Source organism: Arvicola amphibius, chromosome 11 (assembly GCF_903992535.2).
Source record: "Arvicola amphibius chromosome 11, mArvAmp1.2, whole genome shotgun sequence".
NCBI classification, from domain to species: Eukaryota; Metazoa; Chordata; class Mammalia; order Rodentia; family Cricetidae; genus Arvicola; species Arvicola amphibius.
Genome location: NC_052057.2, coordinates 34794615 through 34813188, shown reverse-complemented (window position 1 = coordinate 34813188; position 18574 = coordinate 34794615). Strand labels below are relative to the sequence as shown.

Sequence of the window (18574 nt, the reverse complement as noted above, 5' to 3'; positions counted from 1 at the left end):
ATGGTGCAGAAACTCCAAATTAAACACAAAAAACTGCGCTAAGTTCCGAAACCGTTGTCCAACAAGAACAGAAAACCTGTCTGCCATGCTTTCATGGTTTGGAATATAAATACTGCACAGGGGCAGGCTGTTGTCTCCTGCACATGCCTGGAGATGAGTCACTCAGAGCGGCTGGATGCAGCTTCTCCATCTCCTGCATCAGCAGAGCTGTGCTGCAAGTAAGCAAGCAGTTCTGCCCACCCCTGAAGGTGCCTTCTCACATCCGTCCTCCCACCTGAGTCCCGCCTCCCTCCATCACCTGGAGGTGCTTTCCCTTGGGATGACCCATCCAAGCTCTAGAGATGATTTTTCTCTTCACAGGGGAATCAGATTACAACATAACACTTCAGATGGCATTTCTATCTAAGCCAAGCATGGTGGGGCACACATAAAATCATAGCACATGAAGGTGCAGCAGGAGAATCACAGGTTGAGTGCCCAGACTCAAAATATAAATCTTAGCGTGTAAGAACTTGACTATATAGTTTGGGGCCTGAGAGGACTGGGATTGTAGTTGGAAACCTTCCCTTCAGCCGCCTGTCCTCACACCTTAGAAAATCGCTTTGTTTCAACCCTTTCTTCTGTGGGTTAAGTTTCCCTCAGTGTATTTCCCAGCATGATTTTAAAGAAAAATCATCCCCATATAATGCTTGGTGTCTAAAGATGAAGGATCTGAGTCTTTTATTACCAAATGGAATGCCCTGTGGAAAGGCAGCCAATTTACTCCATGGCAGTGGCCATGCTAGCATGGGGCAGTACTGCCATAGATGCAGGCTCAGTCTGTCGGGTTCCTCCTACACTCATGGGCTGAGAGATGGTGTGCAGCAATAGAGAGCTGAACAAGGACTGGACAAACCCAGTTGATGGTAATGGCTACCCAGAATGGATGTTGCCTGCTATGTTCCAGAGAAAATTTGCTAACCGTGTTTGTGAGACTTCCTATGTTAGGATTCTCTAGAGGAACAGAACGGATATATACGATTTACAAGTGGCTTAAAGGCTGTGGTCCTGCTGCTCCAATAATGGCTGTATACCAACAGAAAGTCCAACAGTCCAGTAGTTGTCAGTCCATAAGGCTGGATGTCTCAGCTGTTCTTTAGTTCCAGAATCCCAAAGAGCCAGGCTCTAATTCCAGTGAAGGAATGGATTTGCCCACCAGAGAGGGGGCAAGCAGACAAAGCACAAAGGACTTCCTTCCATGTGTGGCCCAGACCGCACCATCTCCAAAGGTCTGGATTAATGGTTGTTCTTCCCACTGCCGATGGTTTAACTCTCACATGCGTACCCAGCTCCTTGAGTTTTAGTTAATTCCAGCTGTCGCCAACACCCAGAACAGCCACCCCACTCCCAGTTGTTGAAAAAATTTGATTGTGATAGCTAGGCACACTTGTTAATATATTTCATAGACAGGGAATTTCCAGAGCTCCTATGACTTAGGTTGGAGATAATACTTGGAGATAATGCTTGTTTGCTGATGGCAAACTGTTTACAAATATAATCCTTTGGGTGTAGTGCAGTGTCTGGGTGATGGAGACAGTCTGAGGAACCGAACGAGGAGTGCAAAGCCTGGTTAATAGAGTGGAATTCTGTAACCTTGAGCCAAGCGAGTGGAGCACTGTACAGATGTTCCTTGTTATTAGAAACTCAAGGACCCTCAACCACCAGTGGTGCCACTGTAGAGGTACAGGTATAAGGGGTGGGTGTAGCTACTGCTAACATCTACACAGGGCTTTCACAAGGTACATGTGGGTAAACGTGCTTTCTTCCTACTCAATTGAAAAGTTATGAACTAATTTGTGCTTTGTTAAGATCAGTTTCATTTTGATGGAAAGATACTATAAAAAATTGAATTGACTGGGCACATCATTTCAAGAAGTCCCTCCGATTATATGAGCAAAGGGGTCAAGATCATGATGAGGAAAACCACAGAGTCAGTTGACAAGAACTAGTGACTCACTGAGCTAGGGAGCTCAGCGACTCTAGACTGATAGCTGGGGAACCTTCATAGGCTTGGCCCTCTGAATGTAGGTGACAGTTCTGTTCTTGGGTAGTCTTGGGGCCACTGGGGCCACTGGCAGTGACACCAAGATTTATCCCCAGTGCATGAACAGGCTTTTTTGGAGCCCATTCCCTATGGAGAGATACCTTGCTCAGCCACAATGCAGTGGGAAGGGGCTAGGTCCTGCCTCAACTTGATATGCCAGACTTTGTTGACTCTCCATAGGAGGCCTTACCTCTCTGAGGGGGTTAGGTTGGGGAAAGGTGGGGAGAGTGAGAGGAGGGGAGGTAAGGAGAACTGTAATTACTGTATAAAATGAAAAAACTTAAATAAAAAATTTAAAAATGATAAATGTAAGAAAAAAGAAGCCCCTTCCCTCCACATCTGTTTTTCCAGTTTGCACATTAAATGTCTTCTTATGACAAATATCAAATCAGTGTGATGAAGCAAGAAGGGTTAAAGTTTAAAGATATTGCTATAGGCCATCCTAAGGGCCCCTTTCAATTCCTTAAACACTCAAAACAGAATAGTTATTTAAATGGAAGACAATGGCTACTCCTGTTTCTATTAGAAGAAAACTGATAAGCCAGGAAGTGTTTCATCTTGTCAGTGTGTGTGTGTGTGTGTGTGTGTGTGTGTGTGTGTGTGTGTGTGTGTGTTCTCAATAGGCTTCTTGTTGAAGTGAGACATGGCAGGACCTGGGTTATTGAAGTCAGTGCCAATGAGAAGGACAGAAATTGGGGTGTGTCTTTTAAGTCCTTACAATGCAATACATTTGCCTTCGGCTTTTGGGGGTTTTTTGTTTTGTTTTGTTGTTTTCCCCTCTTTTGCCACTGCATTGGCGATGCTTGTTTGAGTGACGTTACTGAAGAGTGGCATAGTAATCATCTTTGGTATTCGAAACCCTGGTTTGAAATGTTTGACCTGTTGACAATAGGACATTTAGTGCACACAGTAAAGAACAGTGATGTATTTTACTTTGTAAGTCCTGTTTTTATTTATCATTAACAAAAGTCTAAATGAAAGCCTTGATTGAAGAAAACGAAAGCCACACTGGATTTTTGAATGGAGCTTTTATTAGAGTTATGATTTGTTCTGTTTTTCTATTCACGTGGAAAAATACTACTTGGAATGATGTGGCGTCTAATCGACAATGATGCATAGCTAAGTTTTGGTGCCAAAATTAGCACTTCTTAATGTTCTCTGGATGCAGAAATCCTTACACTATAGGGTTAACATTCAAAAATGGTTTCTGAACTCATTCATTAATAATAAAATGATGGGGAGTTTTTTTTTTCAATAAGAATGAACTTAGAGAATTTGTGAGAAATATTCACCTAGCATTTTACATCTGAAATAAATCATGTGAGTTTTAAGCATATCTAATGAGACAGCTAGGGTAACATCACTAGCCAGCTGTAGTCAGGTATTATCTTTAAATGTTGCATTGCTTCTTTTGATGTCAAGTTTCTTGAGTTCTTCCAATAAAAAAAAAAAGAAATGGGTAGACACCTAAACAGAGAATTCTCAACAGACAAATCTCAAATGGCTGAAAGACACTTAAGAAAATGCTCAACATCCTTAGCCATCAGAGAAATGCAAATCACAACTCTGAGATTCCATCTTACACCTATCAGAATGGTCAAGATCAAAAACATTGATGACTGCTTATGCTGGAGAGGAGGTGTGGTAAAGGGAACACTCCTTCATGACTGGTGGGAGTGCAAGCTGGTACAGCCACTTTGGAAATCATTATAGCGATTTCTCAAAAAATTAGGAAACAATCTACCTCAAGACCCAGCAATACTGTTGTTGGGTATATACCCAAAGGATGCTCAATCATACCACAAGGACATATGCTCAACTATGTTCATAGAAGTATTAGTTGGAATAGCCAGAACCTAGAAACAACCTAAATGCCCCTCGACCAAAGAATGGCTAAAGAAAATGAAGTATATTTACACAATGGAGTACTACACAGCGGTAAAAAAAAATGACATCTTGAAATTTGCAGGCAAACAGATGGAACTAGAAAAAAACATCCTGAGTGAGTTAACCCAGACCCAGAAAGACAAAATATATTTTGTATTCACTCATACGTGGCTTCTAGACATAAAGCAAAGAAAAAAAACCAACCTACATTCCACAACCCGGATAACCTAGACAACAAAGAGGACCCTAAAAGAGATCTATCTACATGGATCTACATAGGAAGGAGAAGAAGACAAGATCTCCTGAGATCTAAAGATCTAAACTGGGAGCGTGGTGGTCATGGGAGAGGGCAAAAGAGGAGAGGGGAGGAAGGGAGGTGAGTGGAGAAAAATGTATCACTCAATAAAAACAATTAAAAAATAATGCACTGAACATCTCTTGCCTCTTTCCTTCCTGTTTCACAACCACTAAGAAGGAACTGGTTTGCTTGGTTACTGTGTAGTTTCTAACTAGACACCTAGCCATTGTTTTTGGACGAAAACTTCTCTAGTGTCTTAGCAAATTTGAATGTGCCTATTGCGGTCCCTGTTGTTTATAGGAATCTACATTTGTTCTGTTTGTCACAAAGAAATACAACTTTGGTTGAGAAAAAAAGCCTACAGATAAAACAGGCTCCAGTAAGAGAAGTTTATGGTTATAACAAAGGGGAACAAAATCATTATGTGGCAGAGTTGGTAAATGCAACAAAACGAATTTGCACCTCAGCCTTAAAATGTAATAGGATACTCTAATAGACTAAATATTTATATTTAAAATTATTAAATCGGTTGTTTTTTAATAAAAAGGAGGCAGTATTAAGATACAAGCAAGTCTGTAAAGGTGGAGGTGGTAAACTGAAATTAAAATCAGGTGTCAAAAGATGCTCTAAGAATCGCTGAGGCTCGAATGAAGAAACTCCATGGATTCCATTAAATCCAAAAGAAATAGGAAGGAGTGAGGGGCAACAGCAAAAGGAACAGTGGTTTATACTTCTCAAGATTCTCAACCACCTTGAAGGGTGAAATGGCACCATGTACAACCATACCTGTGTATGAAAATGTTGTGATAAAACCCATTCTTTTATTATATTATTTTGTGTATTTGTGTGTGCCTGCATGAGTCAATGGGCAGCACAGTGCGTGCACACTGGAACTAGAATTACAGCTGGTTATGAGCAAACTGACGTGGGTGCTGGGAACACATCCTGGGTCCTCTGGAAGAGCAGCAATCACTCTTGACTTCTGAGCTGTTGTTATTCCAGTGCTCCCATCATTATTTCAAAGAAAAAATTAAAACTGGAAAAGCATTAGAGGTTAACAAAGCATACACTGAATAAGTAAAATCCACAGACTCATAATTAAATACCAAAATAGGAAAAACAGACCAACTGAAACTTTAAAGGGATTAATATTTAGATTCATTAATAATGGATCTCCAAAGAGGGGAAAACACTGTCAATTAATTTTAGGGGCTGGGAATGTAACTTAGTGGTAAAATATGTGCTCAGCATGCATGGGGTCCCGGGTTAAAAATCACCAGTACTCCCTTAACGTTATATCCAGCTAAATTATGACTCTCATTGATTCAAGAGAATATTTTTTTAAATGTTTCATCATTCAGAGACCTTTGCTGAAAGATTTGCTAACCTGAACCGAGGAATGGTATGCAAGAAGTGGTGAGAGAACAAATCATAAACCTGGCTGAGTGCTTACTGGCTTTGAAAGGAAAATGCTAACTTTTGTGAATTTGGGGATACTTTGTCCCCCTTTTTACTTCACTTGTGAGTCTACATACATTCCACTCTCTTCCTTCTAATCTAAGTTTTAATCTAAGGAGGCTTGAATATGATGTCAATTACACTATGCCTAGGTAGTTAAATTTCCTTATATCTGGGGTTCAATAATCACCAATCCACAAATATATCAGACATTAATGTGACTAGCAATAAAGTATTTTTAATCTTCATTTCTCACTCTTCTGTCTCAACTTTTGGAAATATGGGTAGGATTATAGCTAAAATAATATCTAGAAGGAATCTTCTTAAGGCTTCATATATATGAACTATAAAACATTGAACATTGTCTTAGGGTTTCTATTGCTATGATAAAACACCATGACCAAAAGCAATTTGGAATGGAAAGTGTTTATTTTGCTTACACTTCCACATTTCAGTCTGTTAGGAAAAGAAGTCACACATCTCAGTCCATTATGAAAGGAACTCAAGGCTGGACCCTGGAGGCGGGAGCTGATGAAGAAACCATGGAGGGGTGCTGCTTATTGTCATGCTCTTCAAGGCTTGCTCATTCTACTTTCTTTTACACCCCAGGATCACCTGCCCAGGGGTGTCACCATGCACAATGGGCTGGGTGGTCTCACTTCAATCACTGAAAAATGTACCACAGTCCAGACTGGTGGGAGCATTTTCTTAATTGAGATTCCCTCTTTCCAAATGACTCTAGCTGTCTCGAATTGGCATGAGACCAGCCAGCACATTAGTGAAGCAGATATTTAGCTGTAGGGATTAGAAAAGGGGAAAATAGACTAGGCTGAGGCAATAGTTCAGTTGCAGAATGCTTCTGAGCATGCGTGAGATCTTGGGTTCAATCCCCAATTGGCAAGAACAAAAAGAAACAGTAAAGAGCAGCTACAACAACAACAAAATGAAGACATAAACATGAACGCCAGAAAACCAAAAGCTGATTCTTTTAATAATAGTGATATGAACCAAGAAAATGACATAGGCAAAATTAAGAATGGAAAAAGATAAAAACGCTAAAGAGATTTGACCTGAATAAATCAATGTGTGCCAATTCAAAAGTGTAGATAGATAAAATAGTAATTTTCAATAAAAATATGACTGTTGACTCAAAATAGTAAAAACCAAGAATAAAGTAGTCACTAAGATAATGTGCTGACTGGTGGTCATAAGTCTTTGTCAGCGGAAAAGAGGAATCCTCTTCTAATTCTCCAAAGCTACTGTGGGGTGTGAGCGAGAGCAGCCCCGCAGGCTCCTGCACTGATGCGTGGTTTCCAGTTGTTGGGACTGTTGGAGAAGGACGAGGGACCTGTTGGAGGAGATGTGTCACTAGAGGTGGCTCTGAAGTTTCAAATGCCCACCCCATTTCCAGTTAGCGTTCTGTGTCTTCCTCTTGTGGCTCAAGATGTATGCTGTCAGCTGCTGCTTCAGTGCCTGCCTGCCTGCCTGCCTCCCGTCATGCTCCCCACCATGACAATCATGGGCACTGATGTTCTGAAATGGACGTCCCAAATAAACTCTTCTGTAAGTTGCCTTGGTCATTGTGTCTTATAACATAAATTAAAAAAAAAAACTAAGAAAGGTGGTCTTATCTTGATTAAGAAGAGTAAAGGAAGCAAAACTGTCAGCTTCAATTGTGAATTTAGATGGAAATGGTCTACATAATCAAGTCAAATGTGGCATATCTGAAAACAATCCAAATCACCTTTGGATTGCTGATTTGGCTCAGGAATAGGAGGATGTTAAAGAGTCTGTTAATACTTTTCACTGAGGAACATATTAGGAATAGGGGAACTATTTTATTCATTGATGAAACCAGCATTTGCTAAATTTCTGCACCCAAGAGAAGAAAGACTCGTAGCAAACTAGGAATGTTAATTTTTGAATTTCTTATAAACAATAATATTTTCTGTTAGAGACATGTATGCTCACTATTATTCCTTATATTCTACATTTTATTGGCAAACTTAAACATCATTAAGAGAAAACAATAATAAAGGACAAAATGAAGGAAGTTATTTCCTAGGTTGTATGGTTTGACACTAAGAAAGACCAAGAAACCAAAACCACTAGAACCTCCAACAGAGTGCAGCAAGTCTCCTGGGTACACGATCAATATAAATTGCCATTATCCTTATAGTCCGACTGGAAGTAAGCATAATTACGTTGAACTCTTAGTGCCTGACACGGATATTATGTTTACATTAGTCTTAAAAACAGCCCAGTGAGTAATGTCATTTCAAGAGACACGGAGTCCACGATTTGGAAAGTAATTGCCAAAGGTCTTAGAGGCAGCAAGAATTATATATGCCTGGGATTACAACCTAAATCCATGTAAAACTTTTCCTAAAAACTAAAACTTTTAAAACTTTTCCTGTTTTAACTTCTAAGTACTCATTTCCTCCTGTTAGCTATAAAGAGTGGGAACTCTTTGTTTCTGGCATCAAAAAGATTTCTTTTTAATATTTTAAGGGTTTTTTTGTTGTTGTTTTAAAGAAAAAAAACTTAACACCTGAGGTTCCAAAGGCATCATAGATACAAAATGGAATTTGTGATCCTAGGAGAGTTTCAAGGTTATCCAGGAACAACTCTAGCAAGTGATAGAGCATCATCCCTGAGGATGATAGTGAGGCAATGAAGTAGTAGAAGCCACTGAGACTCAGAGTTCTGAAGGGCCGGAAGCACCCAATCCCTGCTCTGTGCGCGCACAGTTGGCTGGGAAGCCAAGTCGCGAGGTCTCCTAGGGAAGTGTTGAGTGGGATGGAGCATGCCTCCTGCAAACTCTGGACAAGAAAGGTTCTTTAAAGACACTGCAGTTGAGGCGATAGTGACCTTCCAGTTGACTTGGTGTCCTTCCTGAAATGTACTTCTCATTCATTGTAGCAACAACAGCAAAAGCTATTGCCACACTTGCTGCTGTTGCCGTGACCGCGGTGCTAATAGTGAAACGTCTGAGTAACTTAAGAAAAGGCACAAAAACGGACTCTGAGAGTCCTCAACATGCGGATAAAAACTCCGTGCCTGCTTCCGGAGTAGCACAGGAGGCACACGAAAACTTGGAGGAGATGCCACAGGGCTTACACGAGGAACTGGAGAAGAAGGGTCAGCAGAGGCATGAAGAACTGGACCCTAAGGAAGAGGGCACCAAGAAGGAGCTAGAGGAGAAAGAACGGAGTTCGCGCTGGAATGTGCACGGAAAGGAGCAGCCTTCGTAAGTTCAAAACTTGTCCAGGCGCACAGGCAGCACGCGGCCCACGGCAGCCTCTTTTCTGCAGCTCACTGGGCAGCAGGTCAACGCCTAGAAGAAGGTTTTCGTGGCGGTAGCATTCAATGTCAGAGGCCGGGGCCGGGCGCAGCGGGGTGGCTGGGAGGCGGGCGTGGCCCGGGCACCGCACAATGGGCTCCACCTCACAGAGAGGCTGCAGAAGGCGCCTCGGGGCGAGCCGCACATGGGCCCCTCGGGGCGACAAGGCCGGAGGGTGAGTGAGCAGGCCGAGGCTCTCGGGGACCGCGGGAGGATGCGGCGGACGGTGCTGAGGATTGCGACGCCGAGGCGAGGCGGGCGGCCGTGCTGAGAGCGGCGCTCCGGAGAGCGGCGTCCTCCCCCTCGGTTGCCCGGAGACCGCTTGGCCTCGCCTGGCGTCGCGCGACCGCCCGCCCCGCCCCTCGCCGCGGCTCCTCCTCGGCCTCCCCCTTTCCCAGCTCTTTCTCGAACCCGGCGCTGCGCAGCGAGCCGTTGCCGAGCGCTGACGGGAGCGGCCGAGGGCGAGGCCGCCGAGCCGCAGCCGACCGGTGGCTCGCGCCTCCCGGGGCCGAGCGCGCAGGCGCAGAGCGCAGTAACTGCCGGTTGGGGGCGGCGAACCGCAGTGGCGAGGAGGAGGCGGCGGGCCCGGGCGGAGGCGGCGGGGCAGGCGCGGCGCGGCGCAGGCGGGCGGCTCCACCTCCGCAGTTCCGACGCCCCTGCCCTAGATTCTCTGACTGACGGAGAGCGGGGCCTCTCCTTTGCTTCTCTCAGGAGTCGCAGCGCCCGCGGTAGCGGCCCGCAGCGGGACGCGGTCCCCGCAGCCCGACCCGGAGGCGGGATGTCGGTGGTGGGCATTGACCTCGGCTTCCTCAACTGCTACGTCGCGGTGGCGAGGAGCGGCGGCATCGAGACCATCGCCAACGAGTACAGCGACAGGTGCACGCCGTAAGTGCCGCCCGCCCCCTGGGCTCGGGTGGGGTCCGGGACAGGTGCGGCGTCGGCAGCCGGGGGACCGCGGGCCGCCTCGCTCGCCCCCGCCGGCCGCAGGCGCCCTTGACCCGCTAGAGCCCCGCGGCGTCCCGGGCACGAAGGAAGGACCCCGCTGGCCTGCGCGCCCCGGCCTGGGATGATCCATCCCGTGCTAGCCAGGGGACAGCTCTGCGTGTCCTCCCCCTCTCCGCCCTCCCCCCAGCTCCCTGAGCGACAGCTTTCCCAGAAAAGTGACCCCTCGCTCTGCACGCTCAGAAAACGAATGGCAGTTATCCTAACCCTAGACGCATTCTTCATCAGTCCGTCTGTTTCTAGGGGAGATGAGGTGTTGTCCTTGAGAATTTGAGACCATCTGACCGGTTTCCGAAGGGGTTAGGTTAACGGTGCGTTCACCAGGAGAGCCCGGGCAGTGGGAATCTGGGCCCAGCATGTTAATAATCCTGTCCATTAGTCAAGATTGCTGAGGTCAGAGGCTACGACCTAAAGTGTGTTTCTGCGGAGTGAATGGGTGGTGAGTCAGAGGCGACTGTCCTGTATAAACAGGACTGGGGAGTTCTGCCATTGTGAACTTGATGAAAGACTTCTTAGTGTTATGTCCTGGAAACGTGGGAAGTTTATTGGCAACGAACACAACTAACACTTGCTTGTGAAAAACTCTCCTTGTGGGCTCCTGTGGCCTGTAATTTTATGAGGCAAATTCTGTTCATGTACTTTTACGGAGAGGTAATGATCCAGACTTAATTTTAAAACAAACTAATGTTAGCCACGATCAGTGTTAAACCATCTTTAAATGCTGAAGTTACTACGATCTAGGAGTTAAGAATATGTCAGTATGCAAACATGAATGTAAAAGACTATATGATTACTTTCCAGATGCAGCCTGGAATGCTTTAGGCCTCCTTTTTTTCTAGGTTGACCGTCACCTCTCTGTTGAAATTCTAGATGTTTATATAATCAAATGTGGATATAAGTAAGGTAACCGTCATAATCCCAGGACCAATAATTTACTCAGGATTTATTCATTATGTCTATTATGAGTAAAACGTTATTCTTAAGCTTAGAAATATAGGTACATGAAAAGGTAAAATTAAAAATTATAATTCTATCCAGAAATAAAACTTCCAGATGGTTTCTATTTGTTTTTAAGATAGAAAGGGGAAAATAGATTGTTGTTCTGTTCACTAACTTCTCTGTAAAGTATTTCTGTACCATCAGTTTTAGTGTTTGTATAATCATTAGTTCATCCCACGTTCTACCTTCATGTGTTTATATTTTATTTTTGCAAATAATGTTACAATAACTACCTTTTTGTTTCTTTTTACTTTGTGGATTGGAGTTGGGTTTTGGATTTGTTTTGTTTTTGAGAATTCACATTTACTGAATGATAAGCTAGTATGGTTATTTTGCTTCTAAAAAAATCCAGTGACTAGATTTGCTGCTTTGTTTTTTAAATTAAGTTTGTTTAGGAGGCTATAAAGTTTGAGGGTACAAATTAGAAAATAGCCAAACCTAAGACTGTTCTAAAAACAGCCAAGTATTAATACAAAACAAAATAAAATGATTCTCCAGTCATTATGTTGATCTATGGGTAAGGAATCTGACATTACATAATACAAATAGGTGGTATGAATTTATGATGTTTCACATGCTGTTGGTAGTCTTTTTAGTCTATGATCATTATAAAACTTAATGATCATCACTGAGATCTGGTAGAATTTCATTTATAAAGGTATGTTGCAGATGGTAATTTGCAAGTTTTCTAGCCAGATTTTCACAATTTAAAGAACCTTAAAATTGTGAATTTATGTTTGTGTTTTGACTGGGTGAATTTTAATTAAGACTATATCCTAAAATATTCAGCCTAATAATTTAATACTATGTAGCTACAATCACTGATCAGTTTCTGTATAGTTTTTATATCTACTAACTACATGCGAGTGTAATAACCTGAAATGTGACTAGTTTTGAGGCACAGACTTTTATTATTTTAAATTTTATCTCCCACATGTGAGCATTGGCTGCCACATTGAATAGCACAATGAGGACAATGCCTCGTTCCCTCACAGATTTCACATTTGATCTGGAGATAATAGCTGGAGAATAACTTGTATTGGATGGTAATATATACTATGGAAGAAATGGGTTTTTAGATGCTAGGAGATGTTTAGGTTGGGAGGATCAGGTGTGCTGTTTGTATGGGACTGTCAGGGAAAAGTGTCAAACTCGGAACTTCTAAGGAAATCACTTGGCTCCAGATCCTAGTGACTGGAGGACACAGCCTGCCCAGTGCTGGTGTTCTGGCAAGGGCCTCTGGCTGTGTCACAAAGAGGACATGCTGTATGTGGAAGGGGCCTGACATACTTCTGTAAAATGGACACTGATCTTCTGAGTTTGGTGCCCATGATCTGGCTCCGAGGTGCTACATCCCAGAGGTGTGCCATCTCGGTGTCGTTATATTTGGGACCAGGTTTTTAGCATATGAACCTTTATAGGGAAACCATATCTAATTTGAGCACCTGTGACAATACAGTATTGGTGCCAAAACTGTTTTTCAAATTCTAATGGCCTGGAACATCAGTTTACACAAGACAGCTATAAATTAAATGCTTTTTATCTCTTTTCAAGTCTTAATTTATAAGTTGCTTTTCCTGTGATGTGCCAGACTTGGTTGGCTCCCCATGGGACACCTTACCCTCTCTGAGGAGTGGATAGTGGGTGGTGTGGATGGAAGGTGGGGGAAGTGGGAGGAGGGAGAGAGTGAGAACTGGGATTGGTATGTAAAATGAGAAAAGAATTTTTTAAAAAAATTAATTTAAAAAAGAAATTTCTTTTTTGAAACCCTATTATATGGAGGTGATTGTTCTTTTTAATAATGGTATGTGTTCTGTTGAATTTTTCAACAGATTGTAAATTATTCAAGGATAGAGAGTAGCTTATGTATGCACAGTATTTGTTGATTGAATAGTTTCTTTTAGTTAAAACTTAAACCATGGAAATATTTTCTTCAATCATGTGATAAAAATGTTAGTCTTTATGTTACATGTAAAATGTAGTGATTAAAATAGCAACAAGTATTTGTATTTTTATTGTGCCGATGTGGGATTCCCATCTGTAACCTGTGAATATGTTTTATCACCATTGGTTAATAAAGAAGCTGCTTGTGCCTATGAGAGTGCAGAATAGAGCAGGGCAGGAATTCCAAGCAGAGATAGAGGAAAAGGTGTGTGTAGTCAGGGGAAGCCTTGTAGCCTCTGCAGGAGACAGATGCCAGACACAGGACAGAACCTTACCAGTGGGCCACAACCACGTGGCGATACACAGATTAATAAAATGTGTTAATTTAAGATATGCGAGCTAGTTAGAAATTCACTTAAGCTATTGGCCAACAGTGTTGCAATAAATATAATTCCAGTGTGATTATTTCGGGTCTGGGTGGCCAGAAAATAAACAAGCAACCTCCAACTACATTGTGCCAGGTGTCGAAAGCCTTTCTTAACTCCTACGTTCACTCTCCTGGTCCTCACGTAACCTGATGAGCAGGTGTTGTCAGCACTGTCACCATATGGGAAACTAAAACAAATGATGCTTATGTAACTCACAGAGCCAGAGTGGAAATCTGAGCAGCCTTACTTTACTAAATATGGTTATTTTGAATAGGACTCAGGCCATTAGAATTTGAAAAGCAGTTTTGACACCAATATTGTATTGTCAATTATTAACACAGTTTTTTAAATTCTACAATTTTTATCACTATTTTGTTATTATAAAGTTTAAAATATGCAGAGTTTTTATTTCTACTACCTGATTTTAAAATAATGGTTGTCTTAACTATTTTAAATTTACTTTTGTATGAAGAGAACCATATAAAACCATATAAACAGTGTGCCGGATAAGCAGCGGAACTCTTGTTTTAATCTTATTCAGGGCCTGCATATCTTTGGGATCCAGAACTCGAGCCATTGGAAATGCGGCTAAGAGCCAGGTATGTTGCTAGTGTGGATGTTTTGACTCGGAGAGAAAGTTGACTACATGGTGGTTGATTACCATAGCACACAGTTGAGAATTACAAGTAGGGCAGAGTCTACACCTTTGTATTGTGTCAGACACACTTTGCTGGGTGTGGTGGCACATCCCAGCTCTTGAGGCAGTATGACTGAGAGTTAAAGGCCAGCAGAAGCTGCATGAGATACCGTTTCCCAAACAAAAGAAAGGAAGTGCAGGGTGGGCTGTAGAAGGTGGAGGAGGAGAAATAAATTTGCTTTCAGTTATAAAATAATTTTTTATTTTATTTCTTTAAAAATTGTAAAGTTGGATGTCCTACTATGGTCACTTCTCTAAGGGGCAGTCTTCTGAATACTTCAGTGACTAACAAGCAATGTTCTTAGTAAGAGAAGGTGGGGGAAGCAAAGGAGATCATTTCATGCGAGGCTTAATGTGGATCATGAAATTTAAGTATATCTCTTAGACTTCTGAAATACTTATGAATAGAATATTAAAGTTTGCCTGTTTGCCCACTAGCTTGTTGACTTCATATTGTTTTACTTTTCCTTTATTTTCCTAAACCAAAGCCCTTGGTAGTTATTTCATATATTTTATGTATAGCTGGGTCTTTTCTTCCTGTTCTCATGTCTGTAAACCTAGCACTAAGGAGGCTGAGTTACGATGATCAGGAATTCAAGGCTGATCTCAAGTGAGTTTAAAGCCTGATCTATGTGACATCCTGTTTCAGAAAAATCAGTAATTTAATGTGCCATTATTTCCTCGTGACTTTGTAGGAATTATTTACTCATTTATTTAAAAACTTTTGCTCAAAAATTTGAAAGAATGTCTTTTAATTCTTCTTTATATGTGAAAGTGTTTTATGTTTTGTACATTCATATTGTATATAAAAGTTAATTACTGCTAAAATAGCTCCTTTAATTAGGTTTAGACCTCACATTTTTTAAGAGTTACTTTTTATTTGTGTGTATCTGTGTGTCTGTCTCTGCATGTAGAGGTGTGGGGCAGTTCACATGAGGCCAGAAGAGAGTGGTGGGTGCTGGAGTGGCAGGCCTTGCCCGCCACCTGATGTGAGGGATGATACAAACTCAGGTCTTCATGACTGAGCAGCAAGATCTCTCAGCCTCTGAGCCATCTTTCTAGCACCATCATATTTTGAGTGCTGTAAATTTAGCAGAAATAACCTTTATTTAAAGCAGTCTGTACTATTATTAATCTCCCATGAGTTAAATTGACTGAGCACTCCTATGCATTCATCCCATGAGGGAAGTTCCAGATCCATTTGAAGGTCACTAAGAAAGCAGATACTGCATCTAAGTAGCAGTATATAGTTTGAACAAAACATTAGCTTGTCAAAATATTAGTAATTTACAGTTAAGACTGTTGCTTAGCACTATGCCTCATGGGAGGGATTTTAAATACTGATCTAGGGGTGATTCTTATCAATGGGAGCAATATATAAGACATCTCTCAAGAAAACAGCCACTGAGAAGAAAGGAAAATAAATGATTTGAAAACAATTTAAATAAAAACATAAAAATGGGAAAAGGTTTGGAGAAAGGTCTCAGCAGCTAAGAGCACACACTGCTCTTGCAGAGGACCAGAGTCAGCTTCCCAGCACTACCAGTAACTCCACCTCCAGGAGATCACAGTTCCTCTTCTGGCCTCTAAGAGCCCTGTGCTCAGAGGCACCCACACCTCCCACATGCACATAATTCAAAATCAAGTATTTCTAAGTGAAAGGAAAACACAACATCAAACAAAATAATTTACTGCATAGAAAGTGCTGAGAATGGGCTGGAAAGATGGCACAGTGCTCAAGAATACTGGCTGTTCCTCTGTTCCAGAGGACACAGGTTTGGTTCCAGCACCCACATGGTGCTTCACAGCCATCTGTAATTCCAGCTCCAGAGATCTGATGCCTTCTTCTGGCCTTATGAGGCACCAGACATCCAAGTGGTGTACAGACATACAACATATTGGCAAAATACCCAAACACCTAAATTTTTTTCAAAGTACTATAAACAGAGATGATTTGTCAATAGATTTTCACTATATTATTTGACAAGTTTCAGGTTTTATATTGTCTCTTTCACTAATTTCTAGGATATGAAGAGAACTGCAAAGATAACACTTAAGATACATGCATGCTCACACTATAAATTTCTAAGTGGACAAGAGAAAGAATGAAGTAAAATTCTGAACTTGAGTATATGAGAATAGGAATTTGGTGGTTTTAAGTATTAGGTTATTACCCTATTTTGCCTCATTAACTAATTGATAAATTCACATGTCTATTGCCAACAGATAGTTACAAATGTAAGAAATACAATTCATGGCTTCAAAAAGCTTCATGGGCGATCATTTGATGACCCCACTGTGCAAACGGAGAGAGTCAGGCTTCCCTATGAACTGCAGAAGATGCCCAATGGAAGTGCAGGAGTTAAGGTGAGCTTTGTGTTTGCAGAGTACAGCTGTGCCCTTAAAGGAAAGAACAATGTGATAATGTTACTGTTATAACCTGAAGTATAACTTTGTTTCTCAGACATAGTACATATAAGCATCTATCTGTTCTGGCTAATTTATTGTCAGTTGTCACAAGTTATGGAAAGGGACTCTTAAATAGAGAATGTGCCTCAATTATTGGCCTACAGGTAAGTCTGTAATACAGTCTTCTCAGTTAAAGAAGTGAGAGGATCTAGCCTGGTGTGGTGATGCCACCCTGAGCAGATAGGGGTCCTGGGGCATAAGAAAACAAGTTGTGTAATCCATGAGGAGGAGAAAGCCAGTAACAACGTTCCTCTATGGCCTCTGCATCAGTTCCTGCCTCCATGTTCCTGCTCTGACTTCCCGGGATGATGGACTACAGCTATACGATGAATAGACCCTTTCCTCTCCAAGTTGGTTCAGTCATGGTGTTTTATCATAAATTGGGACAACACCTGCATGATGGTCAAGTTTGTAGTAACTTTAGTGAATGCAAAACATTCCATTGTAGATAGTAACTTTTAAAAACAGTTATTTTGTGTTAAATATGAAGTGACTATCACCGAGAGAACACCAGTAGATGAGACTGGTTGGGAGTAAAGCAGAGCCATGTGCAACTTAGAAGAGTACCCTCCAAAGTAGTAGAGCTGCCAGCAGGGTCTCAGGTTTACAAGAATCTTGTAATATTTAGAAGTGATGTGGTAAAGCAAACTTTCTTCTAAGAAGTGGGTTCTAGAAATTGGTCAGCACAAACAAGTGAGATACTATAAACCACAGTCAGTGTATGGCTCAACAATTCTACTCCTTACAAACCCCAGAGTTGAAAATATGTCCACAAAATTTCTGTACATGAATGTTCATAATATTAATGGTGTAATTTATAGTAATAAAGTTGTTCTACCCATGTGTTCATTATGAGTTAGATGAAATACACCTGTATAGTAAAATAGCATGCAATCATAAAAGAAAGTACTAATACATGCCACACTGCATAACAACTTCAAAAACACTAAGTAAAGGAACCCCAGCACAAAATCCCACATAATTTAGTAGATTCTTCTTATTTGCAGTATCCCAGAGACAGTAAATTCGTATGGGCAGAAAGATTAGTGACTGCTAAGGGCTAAGAGAAAGGGGGAGTGGGACATAGAGCTAACAGCCATGAGGAGGTTTCTGGTGTGGTGATGAAAATATTGTACGAGTAGAAAGTGGAGATCCATGCACAGTTTTGTAGCCCTCTTAAAGTATATCCCTGGAACTTTATGCTATGTGACTGTGTCTCCCTAAAGCTATTTTGAATAACTCTAAGCTTGATGTGTCCATGCTATGGATATGCCTGTATTTCCAGTTTTAGAAGAGGATTCTGACTAGACTGGATAGCATGCTTTAATAAAGAGAAACTGTTGAGATAGTTCATGGATGCCCCATCAGAGGTTAAAGACTTGAAGCCATACTTTGGTGTAATGTGGAAGGTCAAAGTTTGTTAAGTGGAGCTGGATAATGAGCTATGCGAGCAGTAACATAGAGGGAAATTAAGTCAGATACTGGTTAGGTTTTTGTGACCACCTAACAGTCTTAACTATTAGAGATTACAATTTAAGCTCATTAATATATTTTTATTTTACTCTTTAAAACAAAGCAAAAATGTTGAGGATTTATTTAGCTCAGTAGTCAAATACTTGTCTCACAAGCACAAAGGCCTGAGTTTGGTTCCCAGAACTAGGGAAAAAAATCACACATGCACACACATGCAAAATAGATTGTGTGAATGGGCTGAGGAAAGTATGGGTTTTTGTTTGTTTTGTTTTTGTTTTTTGAGACAGGGTTTCTCCGTAGCTTTTAAGCCTGTCCTGGAACTAGCTCTTGTAGATCAGGCTAGCCTCAAACTCACAGAGATCTACCTGCCTCTGCCTTCTGAGTGCTGGGATTAAAAGTGTGCACCACCACCACCCAGCTGAGAACTAAGTTTTAAAAAGAAAACTAATTTTCAAGCAATAAAATTTTGTATATTCATACTGAGTGGCTATCCGATAGTTAAAGGCTTTGAAATGTCAGTTCTGTGTTCCACTGTCTCCCTCTTTGGAAGCTG

The 18574-nt window shown here is 41.6% G+C and overlaps 1 protein-coding gene across 2 annotated transcripts in view; it reads left to right on the top strand.

Moving 5' to 3' along the window:
- The first annotated feature begins 9633 nt into the window (after nucleotides 1-9633).
- The window catches only part of Hspa4l (heat shock protein family A (Hsp70) member 4 like), a 45920-nt gene continuing 36979 nt past the window's right edge, over nucleotides 9634-18574 (top strand). Inside the window, exons 1-3 of one of the 2 annotated variants that reach the window (XM_038347302.1) lie at nucleotides 9634-9954; nucleotides 13924-13981; nucleotides 16306-16446. In XM_038347302.1, coding sequence (XP_038203230.1) covers nucleotides 9848-9954; nucleotides 13924-13981; nucleotides 16306-16446 — 306 coding nt within the window. In that variant the 5' untranslated portion in view covers nucleotides 9634-9847. The remainder of the gene's footprint in view (nucleotides 9955-13923; nucleotides 13982-16305; nucleotides 16447-18574) is intronic. The other variant, XM_038347301.1, reaches the window with a different exon arrangement.